Genomic DNA, 26661 nt, shown 5'->3' with positions numbered 1-26661 from the left:
AGGTTGAATAATGGAGTGGCGCTTTGAACGGCGCGGCTGGAGATTAGATAGTTGCAGGCTTAACTGGCGATGCAGCTGCTGCAGTGGAAAAGAAAGAAAGAAGCTGAAGCACGAGAAATCTTATTAGCAGGTACGAACATTGTTCTAAATCATCCGAGTCAGATGCGAGGATGAGAAGATTAAGTTTACACGTTAGTAAAGAGAAAGTTTGACCGATTGCTAGAAAGTGAAAACACTAGATAAGAAAACAAACTGAAAACACTAGATATCGAGCTGAGTGAGATTCAGACTTAAACAGGAAATAGGAGAAGATTGTAGAGGGAAAGCAGGGTGGAGCCCCAGGTCTTGTCCCCTATATACTGTACGCCTATAGGCTAACACATAATTAAAAAAAACACAACAACTATATGAACATAATTTGGATCTTTTATTTACCATCATTTAATCAAAGAAACTACAAAATCATATCGCAAAAGTCTACCGGAAGCCATAACAGTAGTACAGTATTTCATGTTAGATTTGTAAATGTCACATTTTTCAATTTGTGTACATGGAAAGCTACAAAGCGGCATGCAATTCAATGTTTTGATGTAACATTAGTTATTCAGCAGGTTTCATTCAACTTTATGAAGCAAAATTTGTTAATTTTATAAGGTGATGCAAAACTTTTGGCCATAGCTGTATAAGACTTCATCCCCTCACAAAGCAGCACTTAAAATTAAGAAGAATTAAAGGCAACAGTTAATTAGATCAATGTTTAATTCTCACTTAATACAGTAGTGGACCATTATTAAAAAAAAAATAATAATTTAAAAAGTAATTCAATACTAATCTAAGAAAAAAATGCCCAGCAAAGAACCTCAATCTGAAATTCTGGAGACAAACCTTACTATGTTTCTTGCTCATCATCAAGTTACTAGGCAGAACACCTGACAGATAACCTCTCAGCAATCTTTAATTAGGTTAAGAGATTAGCTTCTTACGTAAACCAACTCCTCCTACACTGCTCTACTTAGTGGGCACTTTTTCCACGTGCATGAAAATTATACTAAGCTATATTCACTTATTTTAAAAATATTTTTAGGGTTTCTGATTTTCGGTTTTAACTGATAAATCCTGATAAAACAATACAAAAAAATATCTGTGTATATCTGATAAACACCAGAATAACCTTGGAAATGGTTAACTGAATTCACATGAACTTCACCCCTTTCCAAGTGCAGTTAGCTGTGCAATGTCCCTCTTTCCTGACTTGATTCTAGCATTGATTCGTTCTGAATTCTTTAAATCCACCCAAATACTGAGTGGAATCGAATTCCTGCATTTCTACAGGAGGCTTTGTAGACAGAGAGGACTCTTGTGAGATTTAAAACAATACCGGTATTATAATTTAAAAAGGAAGGACTTGCTGAAGGTGTTTAAAGCTATATTACAGTTATAGGGAGGGTTTACACACTTGTGGAATTTAAAACAGAATTACAAATTGTGGCGACATTTTAAAAAATGTCTAGACACACAAAAATCCCAGAAGAATATGCCTGTGACCATAAGGATTTAATTGTGGAAAACTACAAAGGAAAAAAGGTACTAGTTTGACCTGTCAAGTTATTACACAGTCACAGGAAAAAAAAAGTCCACAAATTTTGGAAAGTAACCGAAAACAATAATTTCACACACTATAAAAAGCTAAAGCCTGTAAAAAAAAAAAAGAAAAGAAAAAGATTTCAGGACATCTACATAAATCCCTAAATATTTTAGGCATATCTTTAAATAATCCCTTTTAACTCTCCATGAGAAAAAACACATCTTCAGCCTCTGTGACTATGTGTACTAGACATACTGGGAACTACTGTTCAGAAGCATTATGCACATATTCAAATCAGTTTTCTGAGATGCTATGGCAACATCAGGTTCACACAATGTCTGATGTCTCTAGAGCCCAGACCTAGACTGTTGTTTTGAGCTGTGTTTTGTTGTCTGTGTTACACCATAGCCCTTTTCACCAGTGAAAGTCTGAGTTTGAATATCTCAAGTCATAAGATTAGTGGTCTCAACCTATGCCCTCACATCACACAATTCAGCACAGCTGTACCAGCATTGTCACTGGCACTGCCTGCTTTATTTGACCATCCCGTTTTATTATTATGGCCCTAAGATTAACTAAAATTAAAACCTTACCAAAAGTAAAGACTACAAAATTACAAACCACTAAATTGAAGCAGCTGGAATACAGTATTAGCTTTTGATTCCCCATTGTCCAGGGCGAAGTACTCTTGATATGATGCTTCAAAATATTTTCTAATCTACAATTGGCTTTATAAATGCATTAAATAACAAATATTTTTGTTAATCAGTAAACCATCCCACTGAGACTATCCATCATACTTCTGCTAGGCAAAGCAGAACAAGATAACTCAGAGATAGACACAGACTTACTCTCAAACAGTCATGGCAAAACAAATTTACAATATTCATGTTTTTTTCTTTTTTTTATTATTTTTTTTTTTATATAAAACTACATTCTTCTGGTGTCAGACATGAAGACATCTCAGTTAATGTGGATAAAGACTGTCTAAAAGTTTTTGCATTTCCAAATCCTTCTGGTACAAATCCACTTAGAAATCAGCAGGAAGTGAGGCTCAATTGCAAAAGAAACTGTAGGCGTGATGACAATATAATAAGCATGTGCCCTTATCTTGGCCTGGATTAGTCTAAAAACTACTTAAGCTACATGCATAAGAAAATGAAAGTTAAGATTTAAAATGCCAGCTGTAATTGTACACTCCAGGAACACTGAGTTACATTGTGGTAACGAGCAGCACCGTTCTTGGCTTCTACTGCCTCCAGATGTTTTTGTCAAAAAATAGCTCAAAAGGTTTATTGAAATAAATAAAGTCATTAAATACAATATAACAAAACCTAATTGTTGTCCGTGTTGGATCCTGTGCAAACATGCACCTAAATCACAATACAAGGATTTGGGAGTAAAATTGGAAAGGAAAACATTCTTTCATGGCACCGATTTAGTCACTGGCAACAATAATTAAGTACCTATATACAATAAGTACCGTTTGGTGCAGTTTTTTTAGTTTTTTTTAGCTTTTTGCTTGCAATAGCTTGTGCTATTAAAAGTATTACATTAGTTGACCTCCAGATACAAAATGTATAATTATGTGAGATCTTACTTTGTTTTTACATCAGGCAGTACAGATTTAAGGCCTTGACACTAATCTTTTTAACTGTGTGTGGCAAGTGGTTACCAGTGTGCAGGTGTGCAGTGGTGATAAACAGACAGACAGACAGACAGACAGAGGTAATCCATGTGCAATGGTGTTTTATTTTAAATCCAAGTGTCTGATAACAGAAAACACACGTAAATAATAACAATGATAAGCAATACAGCATGTGTGTATTGCTTTACTGTGATCCCGTGATCCCGAAACAGTCCCAATCTTTTACACTCGCATATAACACAAACACAAGTCCACAGTGCATGCTCTAGTGCTCATAGTGCAAATACAGTTTAGTGCTGGCCTTTAAAGACAGCTCCGGATCGTATTTCAGCCGTCTAAATAACAAACAGTATTTTCAGACAGGACAAGAAACAAACAAAACACTCATAACACCACAAGTTTCTCCTTCCAGTTCACGTTTAACCATTACAAAGGGGAACAGATCACATCACTCTGTCCCCTTTTGTACAGTCTGTCATGACCCCTTGGTTAACGAGTGCAACAGTTCCTCCAATCCACAGCTGCTACATCGTTTCCCTTCCGGGTCAATGATTTAGTATACCAGAGCACCGCCCCCTTTCTGGATAAGCAACTTCCATCTAACCCTGGGAATTAACTGTCTGGCCATCTGTTCCCTTTACACAGCATCCTCATAGGTTGGGAGGGAAATGTATCACCAAGAATAATTTTGTCTCTGCCACCGTGTTAAGAGTTTATCATGTGGTTGTAAATAAGTAGCGAGTGTTAGTGAAATAAATCCAGTTGTAAAAAAAGCTACAGTAACTCAAATATCAAACCATATTTTCAGTCCCTAAATTGCAAGAGTAGTCTCTAATTGTGTTTTGCTCCCGACTTTTCTACTCTCCTTTAACAATCCAATTGATATCTGTGAAGCCATTCATGTATCTCAATCACAGCTGAGAATGTGTTAGTCGTAACATTTATTTAATTATTTTTTTTTTCCTGTGGAACAACTAAATGGGCTTTTAAAATTGTAAGTCTTACTTTCATTTAAAAGAGGCAACTCATCTTTATTAAAATAAATACACTTATGCATAATGATTGTAATAAAGTGTGTCCATAAAATGCTTTGTTTTTCATTATAGCTTTAATAAAGATTAGGCGCTTACTAACATGTTGTGATCTCGTCCACAAGGGTTTCAGCAGAGAAGAGGAGCTGTATTATGTTTTGATATACTTTTTGAAAGCAGTGAAGGCCACACACTAATATGGTTTAAAAATCAAAAGGTCATTAACTTTGTAGGTGGTACTGCAGATCACATCTCTACAGTGTGTATGTGTGTGTGTGTGTGTGTGTGTGTGTAGAAATTCAACTTAGTTAGGCCATCATAGGTTAATAATTTGCTCTGCCAATCCTGACCTGTAAAAGCATTCCTGTAAAGAACTAAGCAATTGGAGGCAAGTTTGCTACAAACCACTCTGTTTAGTGTCCGCCTTTGAGCATACTGTAAATCAGAATACAGCTCTTTCAAATGTCAGCTCTGTTTAATGGGATGTCTATAGAAGGAATCACATATAGCTGCATACAGAGAACAGTGGGTAAGTGTCACGCCAAAGCTATGCAGTCATAAACATTTTTTAATTATTCATAGCTCTGTGTGAGAGTGAGAATGTGATCGAGAGAGAGAGAGAGCAAAATATTGCTAAATATATTATTTGCTAAGTAAGCTCTGTTTATTTATATAATCAGTTTCCTGGAACCTTTCCTGCATTCAAAAGATACGCAAAATGCATCTTGGGTCATGCTTCAGTTATTCCTCCATTACACCTTCATCTGTCCTCTACGCCCTCCAAACCTGCCAGACACACACAAAACTCTCTCAGTTTCACCATGTGTCACATGCCTTTGATCACTGCGTCATGTTCCCACTGCAGGTACCACTGTTGCTAGGATATGGTGTTCCTGCTGCCTAGCAACAGCTGTTTCTTTATTCCTGTCAGGAGTTGATCAGCGATCAAGGCAACCACGATTTTCAAATGCACTGTGACTGCATAAAAGGGGAAACCTGTAAATGAACTACAGTAATTTAAGTGAACATATTTTAATAAAGGACTTTGGTCTAGGGTGAAGAGTTTACAGTGTGTTCAAGAATTCAAGGTTAGCACTTCAGAATGCATTGTTCTCTGCTACTTTGTATATTTTATGATGCTGACAATTAGAACTACAGTGCACTCTGTTTATAAGAATTATACTGATATAAGAACCAACCACATATAGTGATCAAAACCACTGGTACCAAAATCATTCCTATACTAAATGCTAAAATACTCTGCTTGTAAGAATCAAGCAATCCACTTATGAGAATCATTTCGGGGCAAACTGACTGCATATAATACATTACTGCATCAAATGCAATGACGTGTACAACCAATAAAGCTGTTTCTGAATTTGATCACATCTTGCGTGATTGGCACATGCACAGAGTGCGCAGTGTAATCCCTGGTCTGCAGCAACTCCCAGTAGAAAAAAAAGGAAGTCGTGCAGCTTGTGTGTCGACATGGCAGGAAAAAGAAAGACGCGCGACTGCATTGTACAGGTATTTTTTTGTTCTCTGTTAGTAAAAATGTGTTTTAATAAAGTGAATACACACTCATTAAATACATTTGATTCAAAAGGCACTGGTTTGTAACTTGGCGTAATTACAAATAAGTCCATTATTAGCATCATAACTAGAAGCTTAAGAATAAATGATTACCAAGGCTACAAAATGCTGCTGACATTGGTTTGATCCTGTTGCAGGCTGCTCGGTCTACACCTTAACCTTTCTCTCGCAAGAAGGTCAAACAAGGACCCAGCTTAGATGTACAGTATTATTCATTCTGTATCAACTGCAGAACAAACAAACTGAGGTTTATCAGCATTTTAATAAAAATCTCCTCACCACCAGCAACGGTCCACATAATACAACTTAAAATACATGTGTTATTAAAAAGAAGTTCAAGAGAAAAAACTAATCTAGGCATGTCTAACCTTTTATACTTACTTATATTTCAATTGCAGAAAAAGCTATTTTCATTTCTGATTAACATGACACTAACTCAGAACATTTGTAGATGGCTTCAGATTGCTCAACACCTTGCATATCGACAAGGTAAATGTGCACAGAGCAGTCTCATTCTTTGAACCAAGACACAGTGCGATAATGCTGAAGCATGAAATGATATCTTCACATATTCATAAAAAAACAACAACACCACGATGACAGGAAAATCTCTATGCATCGTTTTAAAACAATGACCTTTTTTTTTCTTAAATTTGGAATCGCAAATTGTTTTTTACCCCGCATGTTTTGTTTTTTTTAAGCCTGGCTCACGGCTGCAACCCCCGCACTGATTCGGGAGAGACGAGCACGTGTCCTCCAAAACGTGTGCCGTCAGCCGTCCACTTCTTTTAACTCTGCAGGTCTGCCATGCAGCCTCCTTCATAGCTACAGCCTTGGAGGACCACACAGCTCTGGGCTGCCTGCAGGCAGACACACAGGAGCCCAGCCAGTCTACAGGGGTCGCTGGTGCGCAGTGAGCCGAGGACACTCTGGCCAACCTAAGCCCTCTCCACCCCGGGCGGTGCTCGGCCAAATGTGTGTCGCACCCTGGGAACTCCCGTCCATGAACAGCAGTGGAATAGCCTGGACCCGAACCAGGCTATAGGGCGCATCCTGCACTCCACGTGGAGTGCCTTTACTGGATGCACCACTTGGGAGCTTTTAACACAACCTCCATTCTCCGATAGGATACATGAACACTGTCATTTACAAACCTCTGGGATGGAGCTTGACAGTCATTCTGTGCCTTGACACCACAACACCCATCCACCCAATTACATTTTCCTACTGGAAAGTGTACATGTGGAAATCTATCAACCAGATTTGATTTTGTACAAGTACCCGACTGGAATCGAATCCAGGTCATCGACGTGAAAGGTGAGAGACAGTGGTCACCAACTCTAACGACAGATACCAAATACTGCATAAACGTTCAGTGGTACAGTATAAACACAGAATCCATTCGCATCATTACCATTTTCTTTAGAAGGTGTGACGTACATAGAATTCCCAGAGTAATAACAGCTGCTTTCAAGTCATGTAGCAATGCTATATCAGAAGCAAGAACTGCAGGCTGTTGTCATCAAATGTCGTTATCACAGGTTAAAATGAGCTGGTTATTAAAAGATGGCACAATAGGTTGCAACTGGCTGCTGTCAAACATTACTAAAGATACAACAGTTTGATTTCCAAGAAACATGTAATGTGCAAGAACACTGTGGTATCTCCAGTGTGAGTCATAAAGGAAAGATGTCAACCATCTTCAGCTACAAGAAAGCCCATAAATATTCAAGTTACAGATTAGTTATCTTTAACTTGTAATCGTGAAAAGGGTAAATCACCACTCTTCGTATTATTTGTTCTACAACACCACACTGTCGCATTAAAAAAAAAAAAAAAATGAAGACATTTTATGATTTATAATAATAATAATAATAATAATGCTACAAGCTATATCTCTTTAGCAATTTCATATGGTTTCTCGGCTTAAGCACGGTTAGATCTATTCCAAGATCTTGATACAGTACTAAAAATATGTACATGGTTGCCACAGCCATTTCAACTACCGATATCTCATTTCAGATGAAGACTTCATCTACTACAAAATCTGTCAGTACGATTACAGGATGAGATATACAATTCATACTTTGTAGGTAAAGTTTGATTGTGGGCATTGTACACGAAACGTTAACCCTTCTGTGGCAGTAATTTTACAAAGCCTCTGATACACCATTTGAGGTTGTGACTTCATATTTGCAAATTGTAAACATTACATGCTCAATGTGTTGGTGACCTTGACACTGATCTCGGATTTAATGTGGGTGTCATAATTAAATCATATGACTGGGTTTATGGGGTAAAGAGACAGCTACATGTTCCTGTCCTGATACTGTATTATGGACACAGCTTTTTTCCTATGAATCTCTGTCAAGGTGTACCACAACTGCTTGTTTTAACCTTATACTTAAGGGGGTACAGTAGGATTTATGTTACATATTATATCAAACCAGTAAATCAGAAAGTACACATTAACCAAGTTTACAAATGTTGAAGTACTACATACCTTCTGCAATTGCATGAGGCTTAATAAGGCAGCAAGTGCAGTCACTATACTTTGCAGTATTAGATGGGCCACGACCAGTTGATGGGAAGAAAAACTCCAGCTCCTGCACAAAAAACAAGAAAAAAGAACTATATGTTATTGATAAAAACCTCAAATGGTGATCCCGAAACAAAGCTTTTAGTGTTTTCATTAATAAAATACAATTTTATATTGTTTTACACTGTATTGCTATACAAGACTAGAACAGTTTCATGAATATTAATCTATTTTAATTTATAAAAAACAAAAAGGTCAGATTTATGTAAGCTTTAAGTATTGAAACAACTTAAGAGGCAGACTAACATCTGTTTTTGTTTACCTTTCATCACAATATACCCTTCAAAAAAAAGAAATGCATAGCAGATATTTGTTCTTGAATCTCTTAAAAATTGCAACAAAACTTGATCAAAAGAATTGTATAAAACACATTTTGTCAGGATTGAAAAAGCTTGACGTACGCAAAAACGACAAAACGTGAATATTCCCAAAAAACACCATTTGCTTAAGACTTGCAATATTCATGTGCATTCACTGCACGTCAAACATGGCGAGATGTGGCTATAAAAGTGGAGGGTTCTCAGCTTGCATGTATTATTGGTGTTCGCTGTAAACACATTGAAGTTTTGTCTAGATTTACAGAGGTTCAACGGAATAATGCTACTGAACACTGGAAGCTGGCGAATCTCAGTCCGTCGTGGCACGGCATCTGAATGTTTCCCAGAGCTCTATAAACGACTTTGGCAATGATACCAGCAACGTGTAACAACTGACCGCCCGAGAAACACAGCATGAATTGGATTTTCAAATACCAGTGTTATTGTATCGAGCTGGTGGTATAGTAACGACCGCTTTAGTAGCAAGTGATTTTCAAACAAAATTAAATCAATCCGTTAATGCTTTGAAATTCAGTCGATGAGGTCATTAATGAACGCAGTTCTCGACTAGATAAGGGGAACTCTTAATCAAAATGCATGTTAACAAGATCAAGAAAAATTAATGGAAGCATAAACTACTGGGGTACAGGGAGGCGGCTCTCCCACCAGCAAGCAGCAGCCAAATGGAAATAAAAAAATAACTGGAATATCTATGTTGTGTAAAATTTGTAAATTTCATTTAAAATTGTGCATTTTGTCATGCTAAATGTTCATTTATTTAGAACACCTCACATATAAAATGCTGATTTACGATTATCTGGAGGACAGATTAAAATAAATAAATAAATAAACCCCAATAGTAATTTACTCTCATTTGGGGGGATATTTTGCCACAATTTACTATATACCGTACAACTCTTAATGTGCATTTTGTAATCCTTTTTTGCTTAAAAAAAAAAAATACCACAAGCCAACTACATATATTGGTTGGAATTTATTTTCTTATGATGACATCTACTTTTCTATCTACTTTAATATGTACGATCCGTAGGCTATAAAACATACGTTTCAAGTGCCATTGGTGTTTGTAGTTGTTAGTTATTATACATGTATACCATGTATGTAACACTTCATTATATATTTATTGAGCTTTTAATATTACGATAGAACTCCCTACCCAATACACAATTTGTTTATAATTAATTGTTCGGTGAATTCCTCTAATCATGCATTTTCTCTAGTACTGTTTGCTGGCCTCCGTGATAAATAACTCAACACGATTAGATGTAGCCACAAACACTTACAGTATAAGAACATTTTATATGCATACAAAACATGTGAAGGTGAAAGTGTACATTGTACATAAAGTGTGGGGAAACACATTTAACAAAAATCCATGTCAATGATCTCAACCACATTCTTAGTGCATCGCTGTGTCTGATGTCTGTTCTTCATTCTTGTGTGTATAGGTCACAGCAGTTAAGAGCCAATGACACATTGCAAATTGCAATCACCTAAGGAAACTGTATTGTAATATCTAATATGGCATTTTCTGTACCAAGATTTCAGTTGTATAATTTAAATAAAATCTACAGTAGATGTCATGTAATGTACGTATGCAGAATTTAAATAGGCTACAGTTGCACTGATAATTTCTTGGTAGAAATATTACACTGGGTAGAAATAATGGTATATAATTTTAGCAATACAACATATGTTCCGTAAGGTTACAAATGGTTAAAATAAGTGAATAAATCTCATTCATAACCACAAGTATAGAAAAGGCTACAATATTTTCATAACAACAAACACTGAATTATCGAGATGACCTGTAAGAAATTAACCCTGGTCCTGTACTCTCACACTCTCTCTCTCATCGGCATCACAGCCGCGGTCTGTTAAATGTCTGTTTCAAGGTGAGTTATATACTTTAGTTAATTAAAAACCCCTTTTTTCAAGTGCAAATAAACTCCTGATAAATGATGACAATTAACACAGATTTGCTTTTAAATTCCCACGCAAACAAGTCGCAAGAAGCACTGCTTGTTAAGATTTTACAATTATTTTGTAAATCAACATAATTTCGGAAATCACATTACGACAATTATTTAATAACAAAATAGGCATGACGACCGTTTAAAAATGCCACAATCAATGCTGCGTACTAATTTCTTGATTAGCACTGGAGTTAACATTTTTATGAACTTTTGAAAATCCTGCCATATGTGTAGTTCTGTTCTTAATCTCTAGTAAAAAGGTAAGACAAAAACTAGACAATGAGGCATCCTAGAATGTATAGGCATACCACAGACCCAGGAGCTGGCAAAGCATTGCCAAATATGGTAAAAGCTTGGTCAGGCATAGGATAGCTTAATAAAGCACAGTGAACATGTAAGCAAAATTACTATACTATTACTTAGATTTGTCATGGCCAGCATCAGTATGCAACATGCATAAAATGAAGTGGACTGTGATAGAATAAGGGAAGAACGTTAATAAATAATACATAATAGCTTCATTATACAGAGTTCTACTTACACCGAACTAAGCTTTTCATTTGTCAGTCACGTTATTTGAGGGAGCATTTCTTTTCTTTTTTAAAAAAAAAAAAAAACACCCAGTTGTAGAAATGTTAATTTAAAAAAAAAAAAAATTAATGTAATTTATTTTGTATTTTTTTTACTGGAATACTGCCCTTAAATGATGATAGATAGATAGATATTATAAACATACACAAAATACACACAATGTGTTCAAGAAAAAGTATCCAAACAACTAAATATATCCGTAAAAACAAAGATTATAATCGCAAATGCTTACGAATAAATTATAATTGTGTTTAATTATATCTATTTGTGCTTATATTTTATATATATATGATTATATATAGATAATATATCAGTATATATATATATATATATATATATATATATATATATATATCCAACAAAACTGTATTATTAGAGAGCGTGGTCTTATGCTTAGAGCAAAATCCTAAGAGCTGGGAAATCCTGGATTCATCTCAGCCGCTGACTCACTCTGTGACCTTGAGCTCTCATTTAATATCTGTGATTCAGTGCTCCCAGCTGAATAACACAGATAGCGGCAGGAGCTCACTGCACCTCAGATGGGCTTTCCTTGGTTAACAATAATAAAAGCTACATAAAAATATTTGATATCTAAATATTCTACACAAGGACACTGTCATTCAAAATAGGAATCAATTTTCTTTGAGAAACAAGCTGTAGATTAAGAGATACTGATTTGACACCATTTTAGAGACAATAGCTAAAATAACGTTACTTTCTTCAATGATTTGGCTGCATTTGACATTGCGTCTACTATTAAACCTTGTAATGTAAGAATTTTGTATTTACAATGCCTACAGTGCGTTTCCCTGCATCAGGATTAGGCTGTGTTTGCATACTGTTTTATCTTAATTCTAATGTATGCTTTTGGTCATTTGGACAACTGTGTCAAAATGGGTTATTGATATCCGTACAAAACAAAACTAAATGAAAAATCATGTATATCCTGCAGCTATCCAAACAAGACACTTACTCTTGCTGCTGATGCAAGTGAATCAGAACCATGCCCAGCATTCTTGGTGCCATCTGTGCCAAAATTTGCCCTCACGCTGTCTGGCGCCTCGTTTCGTGCCACACTCGAGTCTGTTGGCCCCAGGAGTCTTCTCCAGGCAGTCACAGCCTCATCTCCCAGGATCTCCATGGCAACAACTGGGCCAGAGGTTACAAACTGCACAAGGTTGCTGCAAGGATGAGGGACACCCATTGACCTATTAGCCTGTCTATTTCACATTTGTTTCTGCCAAACCTCACTTGGTGTATAAATAAATATAGAAAAGCATGTCAACCACATTTGTGACAATGACAGGCGCATTAAGAAATCAATTACATTAATAGATTAGATTTTCATAACTTAACTTGAACATGTATAGATCACACTATAGAAGCATGCTCTATTCACAATACTCTTTCGTTTGCTATGTATAAACTGTACACTCATGATAAAACAAACCATGTTCCATGTCTCAGAACTGCTTTTTCTTCATATTTTATTATGAAAAGAAAATCCCAGGGCTATAAGACCATTTATTTTTCGGTCTGAATAAAAAATGTAAAAATATTTTCATAATAATGTCATCAGGCTGCAGTTGTGTTGCTCAGGCTGTAGTCTGATAATACTGCAAAGTCACAGCAATGTCACAGGAATGCTGATGGCTGGTAGCTTTCATTGCTCCTTGAAACTGTGTCCTCTGCTTTCCCATAAAAGGTCAAATATTAACCCAGGAAACACTCACTTGAAGAAAGACTTTGACTGATGTTCTGCATAGAAGTCCATGGCCTCCTTCCTGCAAAGCAAGCCATAATTATGGTTAATGAATAATAAAGTACACCTTAAGCTTTTGCAATGCTTATCACCTTCAGCAGACCAAAACAAATAAATAAAAAATACTCACATACATAATATGCACTTGCAAACAGCATCTGGACACAGAGTTCATAACACTATTGATAATGTGTAGGACCACCATGAACAGCCAGGTGATACTAGGTTTCAGGGTAGAAAACTGCAGCAGTCTGTTCTGCCTGTTCTCCAGAATATTCCACAGTGTCATCTCTTTTTACAGTATTTCTCTTAAACAGTCATTTGTACATTTTTGTCAAAGACAGCATCTGCCAACTAAGTAACTTCCTCAGCCCTACCAGAAATACCATTTAAATGGGCCCCTCTCTATGTGGTTTAGAGACTGTCTGATTGTTCTACAGGCTGTTAAACATGCAATTTAATAAGTTAGTTTTCATATGGTAAGTTGTGGTTGTACAGTATTTCAAAGAGTCACTTAAGGTAAGAAAAGCAGTCAAAAAAAAAGAAAATCTAGTGAACTTGCTTACCGTGACAAAGCGGTCATTTTTGCTTTGGTAACTGTCAGGCCTGCATCATAGATCAATTGAATTATTGTTCCCATCTTGTCAGTAGCATCCGGTTTGATCATAGCAAGTGTTCTACAAAAAAATAAAAAAAAAGAATCTGCAATATACATATCATACAACTACATTTATTTATTTATTATTTATTATTTAATAAAAATTAAGAAAAGCTCAATATTCCTTTGGGAAACCCCAGAAGTGCGTTAAGAATACAAGATTTTGATCAATATTTAGTATTCATCAGGGTTGCACATACAGTTACAGAGCATGAGTCATCCTCATTCCAGCACACATTACTCTGTGTTACAGAGCAGTGAGAAAAAAATAAATGAATTTCCAAAACCATTAAGACCAGTCACGACATTCACGATCTCTGAATATTTAGCCAAAAGGAAAATAATGTAATTTAAAACTTGTGAGCTGAAGCAAAATGATGATAGCATAAGCACACAACAATTGTAATGTAAACCTATGTACTGCCATTCATACCCAATGTCCTTCAAAAATATTAAAGCTTGCACTAAACATAGCTCAACTTGCAACAGGGTAGTGATTTATTCATTGGAACTCATCTTACATTTATGTAATTTTTTTAATTAAAAAAAAAAAAAAATCTATCTGGACAACATGCATGGCTGAGCCACCTTGTATACTACTACCCTATAACATGAACCCCTATTATACTGCCTGGAATAATGTTGCCTTAGAAAACTGCGCTTAGTTATAAGCTGTAGCCATAATGTCAAAACATTCTGTTTATTTGTTTTACATTTACTGAGACCACTGCATACAATGAATATGTTTTTTGCGGGGTGTCCCTTATTGTATAAGAGAAGTAATTTTGTACAGTTTGGGCGAGAGGAAAATCTAACAACCACATTTGGCAGAAATATCAGATCGAATGACAAAAATGACCTGCAAATTGAACCCAAGCACTTTACTTAACCCTGTAAGTCTCTATCTTAAATTATGTGATACAGTATATAAAAGGGTTACCATTCCAATGAGTCAGTGGATTTACCAAAATGTACAAACAAGGATACCTAACCGTATGAATCCTACAGCCCAATTTGATAAACTGTTAGCTGTGAAAAAAATCATATAAATTCATGCAATGAACATTAATCAATGATACAATGATTTGTATTTTCCTAAAATTTGAAAGTTAACCAAGTTAACTTAATTGGACCTAGATAATATTCTTTTGGGGGGGGAGAAATCGGTCAAGTTGACAACTGTGGTACTGTGATCAACACTTTAAAATAATATTGGAAAATTTAATTCTGAGTTGAATGAAAACAGCCACAGCAAATCTTGCCTGTCAAAAGAAAAATCAGAGGTTGTGTGGCACAGGTCTACCAGTCACAGAAGACACGCGAACTACTGAACTGACTATTATAATCCAATATGAACATTATACACATTGTGGGTATAAGTAGTTTAGCTTGCTGTGTTTCATTATGCTGCAGAAGTTATTTTGACGTGCAAAAGCAATCTGAAGATTATGTAACAAAATGCTTGGTGTTAACATTTGCATTTCACAAGAATATTTCAACAATAATCCTTACTTTTCTTTCCTGCTGCCCAGTTTGCTTGCTGTGTACTGGTCCCCATATTCTATTAAGTGAAGCTGCCGTGAAAACACGTTCAAACGGTTGCCCACAAAGAGATCTTGCAGGTTTATATCGTCATATTTTGTCCTTCTTAAAAAGGTACGATGGTTTTTCATGTCAAACTGTGAAATGATTAAAAAGAAAGGCAATTTGAATTTCATTTTGAAAACCTTTTAAGATCTGGTGTTATACTTCTACGTTTCTTTAACATATACTATATGGTGTGCTTTACAGTATTTATTTACCAGTATAACACATTTGCAAATCCACATAATGTATATGTACAATACACACATATTTAGATTGACATTGTGTTGGAAAAGCTGTTTTACAGATAACTAACAAGTTTGGACCTCCACTTGACCTTAACCAAGATAAAATACTGATTTCATTTTTGTAATTTGTGGTGTTCGAATAGTGTTTAACAGTTCAAATCTAGAACAAGAAACCACGTTTATACCCTACGAAAGGTTTGCAATACATAGTGTGGCAACTTTGAGAATATTGGAAGAAACACATTTTTTAACACCTACTGCACAGTATATAGCGCGTCAACAAAAAGAACCCACGAGCCACAGCTGGTAAGCATGGTCTATCAATATAATGACACAAAGCCTATTTACTACATCCTATTATATGGGGATACTGAAGGATGATCCGAGTGATCTGATTAAGCATCCCAGACAAGTGGTTACTTATTTGGATTGCTCATGTGTCCAACAACAGTGCCACAAAATAAATTGCTTGCATCTCTGGGGCTATACTAAATCTAAACATGAGCTGCAATTATAATATACTGTACAGTACCTTCATGTTAGACAGGTTTCTTCATCCTTTTATATTACATTATATATAATATTTAAATAAATTGTGCATTTTAAGCTGCCATTTTTCTTGCACCTTGGATAAGGTTGCCATCTTTAAATGTGTAAACTATAAATTTGTTTAATAATACAGTAGTTTCTAGAATTTCTTAATAAACGCTGAACAGTTCGGGGGGCACTTGCAGGTTTATTTATTGTATAATGTATTACTTTACTTGATGCCATGTATGAGTTTTGCTTAAATTATTTGATATTGTTGTATTAGTAAAACATTTGCAATTGTATAGTTATTTTTAAAAGCAACCATGATATAATACCAGTAAATACTTTGGGCATAACTCAACAGAACTAATTTAATTTTGAATAGCAAAACTGCACGCATTGTCATTTATTTTGGTTTCAACGTGCTGTTCTGATCCTATAAACTGCCCAACCCTGGCACATTGTTTTCTTAAATGTGTTGCTCAAACTTATGAAATTGGAGTTGGAAAACTGACAGCTTGTACCAGGCATTAAAAACAAAACATAAACAAAACCACAGGAATGTATCCACCTTTCATTTCATGGCCTCAAGGAGTACAATAAAAGGATAAAAAGCATTAAATGAGGGTTTGGAAATCTGATGTTTCTAGAATTACACCAAATGAGTAAAGAATGGCTGGATTTAGATCAATAAATTATCAATAGCATGTGATAATTTATCATTAAGTAAAATATATTTTAAATTATTTTTTTATGCAACATTGGATTAACGCGCTTGCAATGAAAGTAGAAGTGCTATACTCATCGTCTTATCAGCTTTATCCTAAAAATCAGGACATATGGTTGCCCTAGTTGCAGTGCAGGAAGATTTTTGTATGAACAAAAGCTTCTGCAGTTTTGTTAAGTTTTTACCTACACAGAATTAAACCTCAGCTTTGTTATTTATACATTTCTTTTTTTCTAATAACTTATCCTCTCTGTGAAAATCTGAAAGCTTCTGTCAGTTAGAGTAGATGTATTATACAGTCAAGGCCACTGAGGCTGACACTTAATCAAAAGTGTTCACTGGTAGGGATCACATGCTCTGTAATACACGTTCAGGTACCCATACCTCAGTTGCTCGTATACCTGGGAACAGTATTAAAGCCAGCCTTTAAAGCAGTACCATGACACACTAAGTGATGAAATGTGAATTTATGGAAATATTCACCTGCTTTAAAGCAACTATGAAAAAAAATGGTATCAGAAGTTTGTTTGAAAAACAACACTACACTTAACACTTGAATGAAATATCTTACCATTTCAACTGACCGATCTTTTGGATAAAACAGAAATTGATACTGCCTTAGAAGGGCAGCATTTGGGTCATACCATTCCGCAAGAAATGCAAATCGTTCTTCTTGACTCTGAAAGAAACAATGAGAAAACAAATAAATGCACTGACAACCCAAACCATGATAGCAGACATATTAATCTAATTTCATCAAGTCCTGTTCTGTAAGAAAAACACAGGTCCACAAAAGATAGTGATACACTTATACGTGCAGTTGAACTAAATAACTGTGTTGATGTGGGACATTACAACATAACAGTGGTTAATCAGAGTAGTCCACTAAATGAGTTGAAGTGCAGTAATACAATTATTGTTACTACTATTATTCATTATGAATTCACTGTTTTTTGGTGGTTCTTGTTGCATGAAATGTTTGAATAGTTTCCAATAGAGAACTTAATCTATGGTATTGGATTTATCCTCTACCCTCTGCATCCTGTGTAGGGAAGGAAATAGCCCTCTGCATGTGTAATTACTCTGCTTTTCCCAACATTCCCTGCTCCAAGAACCACATTGTCAAGTCTAAACAGCTTTCTATTCTGAGTGCAATCTCATGTGTTATGTTTTCACAGATTTAAATGCAAGTACTAACTGTGTTGTGAGAATACAGGAACAGTAAAATAAAACTGCCATAAATTTATAATAATAATTTTAGCAGCACCCCAAGGCTGCCAAGTCTGAAACCTTTCATCACTATTTGATGCTGACAAACAAACACAACTTTTAGTTGTTATCTGATGCTAAAGAACACATTCATTCTTTCATATTAAATGCTGGAAAAATACAAACATATCCTTTCCCATTTGTTGCAAATTGTAGTAACATAGCAATAATATTTATTTTTATATAGCACCTTTCATCATGGACCACCAGCACAAAGTGCTTTACAGAGGTAGGCTGTGAACTGTGCATTATTTGCAGTCACTTTGATTTAACATCTCAAGGAGGTTAAGTGAATTGCTCAGGGTCACACAGTGAGTCAGCTGCAGAGGCAGGATTTGAACCGGTGGCCTTCTGATTACAAATGCTGCGCTTTAACCACTGGACCACACTGCATCCTAACATAATGTTTGTTGACCTGAACACTTAAAGTTGAAAGTCTATATGTCAAATTGGGATTTAGCCTATACAATCTAATACAATTATGATGAAAAGGTAAAATTATCTGTTTCTTTCTATCCAAATAAATAAATACATTAATATATAAAGTACTGGCCAAAATCTTTGTGGATGTCACAAGGCTCACAACTGATTTTTCTACACTGCACAGATGACATAATTGTGAGTTCCTTTTCTGCATGGAAGCACACTAGTGCATCTTTGTGGACAAACCACAAAATTTACCAAAAGACTGATTGGGGTCGGGGGGTGGGGGGTATTGTCTCTTAAAAAAAACAGGTACAATAAACATGTCCTGTACTGTAGAAATTAGCAGCAGAGTTATCACTCCATTGAAAGTGGATCCAGTAGATACAAAGTCTACCTGGCACTCACACTTTAAAATGTTTTACCATTAACCTTGAGCACAATGCACAATTTGCAGTTTATTACCGTTAATAATTTGCATTGCATTCATTTGAAGCCAGCAAAGGGACTACAAGGAAATGGAATAATATTAGAACAAATGTATTTGGTTTTTCAATCATATTGTACTGAATGCTTGTGGTGCAAGTCAATATGCCAAATGAAGTTATGCACTTTAGTACGTTAGAGGTGCCCTTGTCCTTCAAGTTACCTTGTACATGTCACATATTAACTTAACAAGCATTATCAGCTTTACTTGGCTTTGACTTGCACTGCCTGCACAGTGTTAATGGATCACCGCACATGCATATCCCAGCTTTGACTACAGTGGAGAATTGGCCACTTTCTTCAAATATGTAAATATGCAGAGAAAGCAGAAACATACCACAGCAAAATATTACAGATTTGACTGGATCTTGTTGGAGATTCTCACAACAGGAAACATGGGTATTACAGACACACACACATGTTACATTCAACCTTGTAAATAAAAGTATGTTTCAAAGTGCTGACAGGTATGTAACTGTTGAAAGGGTTGGGACCTACATGTCCATGTTTCAACATATCCTGATTGTACCAGGCAGGCGGCCTATTATCCTGACTTTACAATGGAACCACATACTGTAATTGCTATAGCTGCTTTTTAACACTGCTTTTAATATTTAGGGCTACCAACGCTTAAAAGCAAAGGTACAGACATGATACAGTATTAGCATATTTATGTGGGTGTACCATTTCAATATATTGTACAGCTTTTCTGACTGCTTCTCATTTGAAGAGAATTTAAAAAAAAGTTTCCCCCACACATTTTTTCTGGGATAAATATAGAAAGAGATAACCTAGTTACAGGATCAAATATTTGAGCTGGTTCTTGTTAGTATTGTATTATTTAAATGGTTGTATTACTGTTATAAATGGTTGTTAGTGTTCTTGCTTTACAATAGGGCCCAGTGCAGTGTATAGATTTTAAAAATCTTTAAAATGTAGACAACTGGGGTATATGGTTCTATAAACCATTTTAGTGCCTCAGTAAAACTGTTATTCTTTACACACTTAATTCATCACAATCTTGTGTACATATTGGCATCTACAGTACAGACACAACATTTTATCAAATGCAAAACAGAAATTACCTTTACAGAGTATTAAGGTTTACAATCACTCCTTTAAAAGGAGCACATACAATCAATTCACAAGGATCATAAAAAAAGTTATGGTCAAGAACAAATCTGGATGTTTTTACAGATTCTAAAGTGCGAGTAGTAATCCTGTTGTGAAAACACAAGAACAGGAAAATAAAACTGCTGTAAATTAATAATAAATGTGTTTGTTTTAGCAGCAGCCCAAGGCTGCAAGTCTGAAACCTTTCGTCACAATCTGATGCTCATAAACAAACATATTCTTCTGCTTTTATCTGATGGTAAAGAACACTTAAATTTTTCATACTAATGCTGACACAAGTACAAATTTTACATTTACTGCAAATTGTAACATCATGGAAATCTCCTTCATTGAAAGTATGTTGCCAACAATGTCCAGGTTTCCATGCTGTTTTTAAACTCAACATTTTCTCTCCACTGTTGTAATCTGCTGGAAGTAGCCCAGGCAAGGTCCTTTGACCAAATAGAAAAAAAATAAACACACACACAACAAGGGGTTTAGAGACCTCTTCATTCAGTATTTTTTTTTTTTTTTACCTTTTTCAATTATTGCCATTTGACTCATAAAATGATAGTGTTTTATAGAAGCAAGGTTATAAAGAACACTGAAGCTACTACAAATAAAGAATTCGTAATACTTAGTTTAAGAGGTGCTGCAAGTCAGAATTTACATGCAGAGCAGTTTAAGATTCAATTACTTCCAGAATGGCTAGAAAATGAACAACCCAAAGTCCGTGCACATTATAAAGTTTTTGCTCAAACAGCCAACTTCCCAACGTTTTTGGTATATTTAACATGCCTTTGTCTAGGGTAAGTGTATCTGAAAACAAACAGGTATTTTGGTAACCGCACATGTATTTCTCTCTAAATCTAATGTCTTTGTGGTGTCATTCACCATGTAGCTAATGATGTAACGATCTACTGTTCTTTTCTATTTAAACCTTCAGACATCATGGTATGTATATATCAGAATTACAAGAGCCAATCAAATCGTGTGAAAGTCACGGCATTATATCATGGATTAGATGGGGGGTGGGGGGTGAGAATAAAATGCAATGTTTTATTCTATTCTTATTGCAGGAAAGCATACAGATCTCAGCGCAGAGTTGCTTTGTTTGAATGAGAGACCATAAAAAAGATATGGAAGCTCAGTTATATAAAAAGGATTTCATACATACCACATCATGCTTTTAAACTTTAATTTAGTGCCAATTTGTTATTAAATATGGCTTCTCTAAACAACATTTTAAATTGATTTGGTGCACTGACAATGGCAGGACACATTCTAAAATGTAGTTTCCCTAAATTGTTTTATAGTGCACCTTAGGGTTAATTTGAATGCAAGACATTCATCTGCAAGCAAGGCAACCTGGGAAATGAAAAGCAACAGCTCCACCAATTGGCCTGTTCATTGCTACTGTAGCCATTGTCTTATACTATACACTTACTGTTCAACACAATACAACAAACATCCTGATATGTCGTACCTCTAGTAGTAAAAGCTTTTATCTCACTTTGTTGATAGCGTCTTCTTTTTGGCCTTGTGCTTCACAATGTACAACTATTATAGATACTAACCACTTTAGGCTTCAGCTATACTTAGGACTCTATTTATATATGCATAGTTAAAAGAAAACTTTAACCTATATGTTACACTATTGCACTGATAAAATATCACAACCTTTTCAAACCTTAGCAGAGAGGACAAAAATAAGTGGATAATGTATCAGAACTGGAAGAATTACTGTAGATACAGTTTAATGGTTACTTAGACTAAACATGGACCTTCTTCAAGCATTACAATGTCACTGAACATGTACAGATGGAAAATTACTAATAGAAAAAAATAGACAGAACAAATATATATCATTTTTCTACAATAAGAGATACAATACTCAGTTATTTTGGAACTATACAGTAACTTGTGCAGGTAAACACACATTTTTAAAAAGGCATAACAAATTTAGAAATCTACAGGGTTTAAATTTGTGCTGATTGATTATTTATTGCTCCCATGTAATACACAGTATAGGCTGCTCAATCCGTAACACCACTGCACCAGCCAATAACTAATCGCCTTCAACATGATTTTAAACAAAATTTCTAGTAATTGCAGCTACGGTAACAAAATAATTCAATACATCTAAACTGTTTCGCACTTCCATTAACTATACAGTTCTGAAACAAATACATGTTATCTGGTTCTACGTTAGGTTAAATAAATGTCCCAGTTTCTATGCCTTTGTGACAGGGCGGAAACGCTGCACATGTAAATAGTGTGTGGGGTGTATTTTTATATTTATTTTCAACCCCATCCCTGCCAAATACACGGGTGGAAAGTGGCTGGGTCTTGATTGAGTGTTTATTTTTGTTTTTGGAAGTAAACCTGGGTGGAAAGTGGCTGGGTCTTGATTGAGTGTTTATTTTTGTTTTTGGAAGTAAACCTGTGCAACAGTGCTTCTACTGCAATTCCTTCTCATTACTGACACTACCCTTCTCTGTCATTACTGACACTATCCTTCTCCAAGTCTCATTACTGATGCTATTCCTCTCCGAGTCGCATTACTGAGTCGCATCCTTCTCCTGACATTACTGACATCCCTTCTCCATTAGTCTCATTACTGACGAGTCTTACTGACCTCCTCTCCGAGTGACGCTCATTACTGATGCTATCCTTCTCCGAGTCTCATTACTGACGCTATCCTTCTCCGAGTCTCATTACTGACGCTATCCTTCTCCGAGTCTCATTACTGACGCTATCCTTCTCCGAGTCTCATTACTGACGCTATCCTTCTCCGAGTCTCATTACTGACGCTATCCTTCTCCGAGTCTCATTACTGACGCTATCCTTCTCCGAGTCTCATTACTGACGCTATCCTTCTCCGAGTCTCATTACTGACGCTATCCTTCTCCGAGTCCTCATTACTGACGCTATCCTTCTCCTGAGTCCTTCAGTCTATTACTGACGCTATCCTTCACTGTCATTACTGATGCTATCCTTGAGTCTCATTACTGACGCTATCCTTCTCTGTCATTACTGACGCTATCCTTCTGAGTCTCATTACTGACGCTATCCTTCTCCGAGTCTCATTACTGACGCTATCCTTCTCCGAGTCTCATTACTGACGCTATCCTTCTCCGAGTCTCATTACTGACGCTATCCTTCTCCGAGTCTCATTACTGACGCTATCCTTCTCCGAGTCTCATTACTGACGCTATCCTTCTCCGAGTCTCATTACTGACGCTATCCTTCTCCGAGTCTCATTACTGACGCTATCCTTCTCCGAGTCTCATTACTGACACTATCCTTCTCCGAGTCTCATTACTGACGCTATCCTTCTCCGAGTCTCATTACTGACACTATCCTTCTCCGAGTCTCATTACTGACGCTATCCTTCTCCGAGTCCATTACTGACGCTATCCTTCTTCTCATTACTGAGTCTCATTACTGACGCTATCCTTCTCCGAGTCTCATTACTGACGCTATCCTTCTCCGAGTCTCATTACTGACGCTATCCTTCTCCGAGTCTCATTACTGACGCTATCCTTCTCCGAGTCTCATTACTGACGCTATCCTTCTCCGAGTCTCATTACTGACGCTATCCTTCTCCGAGTCTCATTACTGACTATCCTTCTCCGAGTCTATCCTTCTTCTCCGAGTCTCATTACTGACACTATCCTTCTCCGAGTCTCATTACTGACGCTATCCTTCTCCGAGTCTCATTACTGACGCTATCCTTCTGAGTCTCATTACTGACGCTATCCTTCTGAGTATCATTACTGACGCTATCCTTCTGAGTATCATTACTGACGCTACCCTTCTGAGTCTCATTACTGATACCATCCTTCTCCGAGTCTCACTACTGAGTCTCATTACTGACACTATCCTTCTCCGAGTCTCATTACTGACACTATCCTTCTCCGAGTCTCATTACTGATGCTATCCTTCTCCGAGTCTCATTACTGACACTATCATTTCACAGCCTTTCTCAGGTCATCTGTTACTCTTGCACTTCCTGGGTCATTTCACATCAGCAGATTTTTCTAAGTCAAAGCATGTTATGTCAATTATAAGGGGAGCAACCGGTTGGTTTGTGGCGAGAAAGTCGCTATTGAAGATGTGGGGACAATTTTACCCTTCACTAACAGAAAGCATGGTTTGCAAACAGGGATTTCATTAACCAAGTATAGTACTATACTTTAAAATCAAAGCATGTTTTTTGTAATGCCGTTACAATTTTTCCTTTACAGTCCTATGGTGGAAGGAAAACTGTCTACACTTTTGGAAAACATTCATGAAGTTGGTAAGTTTTCACGTTATCATATTTTTCCACCAACAATTTTGAATTTTTACATGTTTTACAATACTTACAGGATCCTATGCAACCAGCATGGAGGATTCAGCAATAAGCATCAATGATATCATGAAAGACAAAACATTGCAGGAACAGGTCAGCGGTACAGTAAAGACAAAACAATACATATTTTTATAGGCCTACTGCTTAATTTTATACAATTATGTAAAAAATAATTGCTTTAAAAAAAAAAAGCATTCTCAAGGAGACTGGTGTCAAATATCCAATTGAAAGGCACGTGCGTGAGAGCAAAACAGATGTAGCCTGTAGGCTGGTGTAAGGCAGTGCCAGCAAAGAGACTAAAAAGTACTCTAGGTTTGGTGAAAGCCCAGTAACTGCTCCACTGAACGTCAGTCGGACCCATTTATCCAAACTACAAATGCAGTATTTAATAAATCAAATGAAAACTTAGTTATAAAGTACAGTAGTAGGCTATATACTACAGAGAAAATATTTTCTCTAGTGTACAGCCTACTGTATTGTACTTTATGCATTTACATTACAGCATCTATTTAATGTAGATAATATGCAAATAATCAGGCAATGAACAGTAAAAAGTTGGCATACTTTTTGACTGCGCTTTTACCACTTTGCTAGAATTAGTTTTTATTATTTTGGACCATAACAGAGGTAGCCACAAAGTCCATCACAAGTATGCAGAAATCCTTGCCACAATCCAGCAGTGGTGCATACAGCCCTGGAAAGCAAACAGAGAGCCAACAACAACAGGCAGAACATGAACTTATACCAAGTCACTGCTGCTGCAAAATCCCTGGAGGTTATAAAGCACAAAACATTGCAGCTGCGATTGGAACTGGATACAAGCGGTGGACACTCAACGCTCAGATCAACTGCCAGCCAGTACTGTACTGCTGTATATTTTATAAAATGTATTTCAATTGCTATGCATGGCTACATGGTCTAATAAAATACAATACCTTTACCCATTACAGAAATAGCTATGTGGCCTGAAAGTCTGGTGTGCATAATCATAAGTAATTTGTGAGAAGGATGTATGGTAAGAAATTATTACAAACGAAAATACATAATCAGATACACTGCCCTCATAGAAAAGAAAACGAAGATGGCAAGAGAACTGGAAATGTTATATTAAATGTTATTGAGTTTCCCCAAATGTGTGTCAGTTACAGTAATGAAGGAAAGCAATTTTCTAGTTCTCCTTCAGTGCTTAGAGCAGTGCTGGGTAACTGTAGGTGCGTTTACTCTAGCACAAATATTCCTGAATGAGCAGACTGGAGGACATATTCCGGAATATTAGTGTAAACGCTGCCGAACGCTTCCGGAATCCGTCCTTTTAGCCTCTCAAAAGATGAGTTCGTATCGTGGCCTGAGAGGACAAGAGAACATATTCCAGTATACTTTGCTAGTGTAAACGTTCTGAAGAAATATTCCGACAAGATTGGAGAAAACACACAACCGCCAACCACCAACACACCAAACACAAACAAGAAAGCATTTTCAACTTCCAAGTCAAACCATCTAAATAAAGTAAGTTTCAGAAACTTTTTTTTTTTTTTTAAACAGACATTGCAAGCTACAAATGTGAACCCTATCACGAAGCTGTACCTGGTGTATACATAGGCATTACAACCACCTACTGCAGTTCTGGAAGTAGCGGGTATTTTAAATGCATTCACGTCACACGTACTGTAAAACCAATTTCTATAAACTAACTACAACCCACATGGTATCACTGTAACTACACTGTGTCTTACCACACTGAACTTTCCAAATCTGAGGACACAAGCATCTTGGGCTGATTTTTAATTGATATCGCAAGTAACCCAGGAAACGAACTTGGTGCTTTACAGACAATAATATCATTTACATTACTGGCTTTTCATAAACTGATATTTCCCGAATAAAAGTTTATGTTTTAAGACGAGTGTTGATACAAACCATGTTTCGTCAAAACTTAAAATATCTGTATAAACAATTTTAAAAAGAATACGATAAGGGTGTGAATAACATTACTATACAGAGTTAACACATTTAAATAAATACATAAATAAAAACTGCCATTGCTTACCATGTTACCCTCCCGTGTTGATCCCCGAGTAGGTTTCTGTTTATCCCTGCGTTTGATCAGTTGCACTTGCATCTGTGCTGGGTTCATCCCCCTAG

At 36.2% G+C, this 26661-nt stretch overlaps 1 protein-coding gene across 2 annotated transcripts in view; it reads right to left on the bottom strand.

Annotated features, from left to right (window-relative positions):
* The window catches only part of LOC121327756 (nucleoside diphosphate kinase 7-like), a 65357-nt gene extending 38715 nt beyond the window's left edge, over positions 1–26642 (bottom strand). Inside the window, exons 1-8 of one of the 2 annotated variants that reach the window (XM_041271940.1) lie at positions 26567–26642; positions 24534–24539; positions 17443–17550; positions 15294–15460; positions 13690–13800; positions 13095–13145; positions 12335–12542; positions 8361–8463 (exon numbers count right to left, since the gene is read on the bottom strand). In XM_041271940.1, coding sequence (XP_041127874.1) covers positions 8361–8463; positions 12335–12542; positions 13095–13145; positions 13690–13800; positions 15294–15460; positions 17443–17550; positions 24534–24539; positions 26567–26638 — 826 coding nt within the window. In that variant the 5' untranslated portion in view covers positions 26639–26642. The remainder of the gene's footprint in view (positions 1–8360; positions 8464–12334; positions 12543–13094; positions 13146–13689; positions 13801–15293; positions 15461–17442; positions 17551–24533; positions 24540–26566) is intronic. The other variant, XM_041271941.1, reaches the window with a different exon arrangement.
* Positions 26643–26661: the final 19 nt, after the last annotated feature.

Source organism: Polyodon spathula, chromosome 15 (genome assembly GCF_017654505.1).
Source record: "Polyodon spathula isolate WHYD16114869_AA chromosome 15, ASM1765450v1, whole genome shotgun sequence".
Lineage (NCBI taxonomy): Eukaryota > Metazoa > Chordata > Actinopteri > Acipenseriformes > Polyodontidae > Polyodon > Polyodon spathula.
This window is presented reverse-complemented; position numbering and strand designations above follow the sequence as displayed.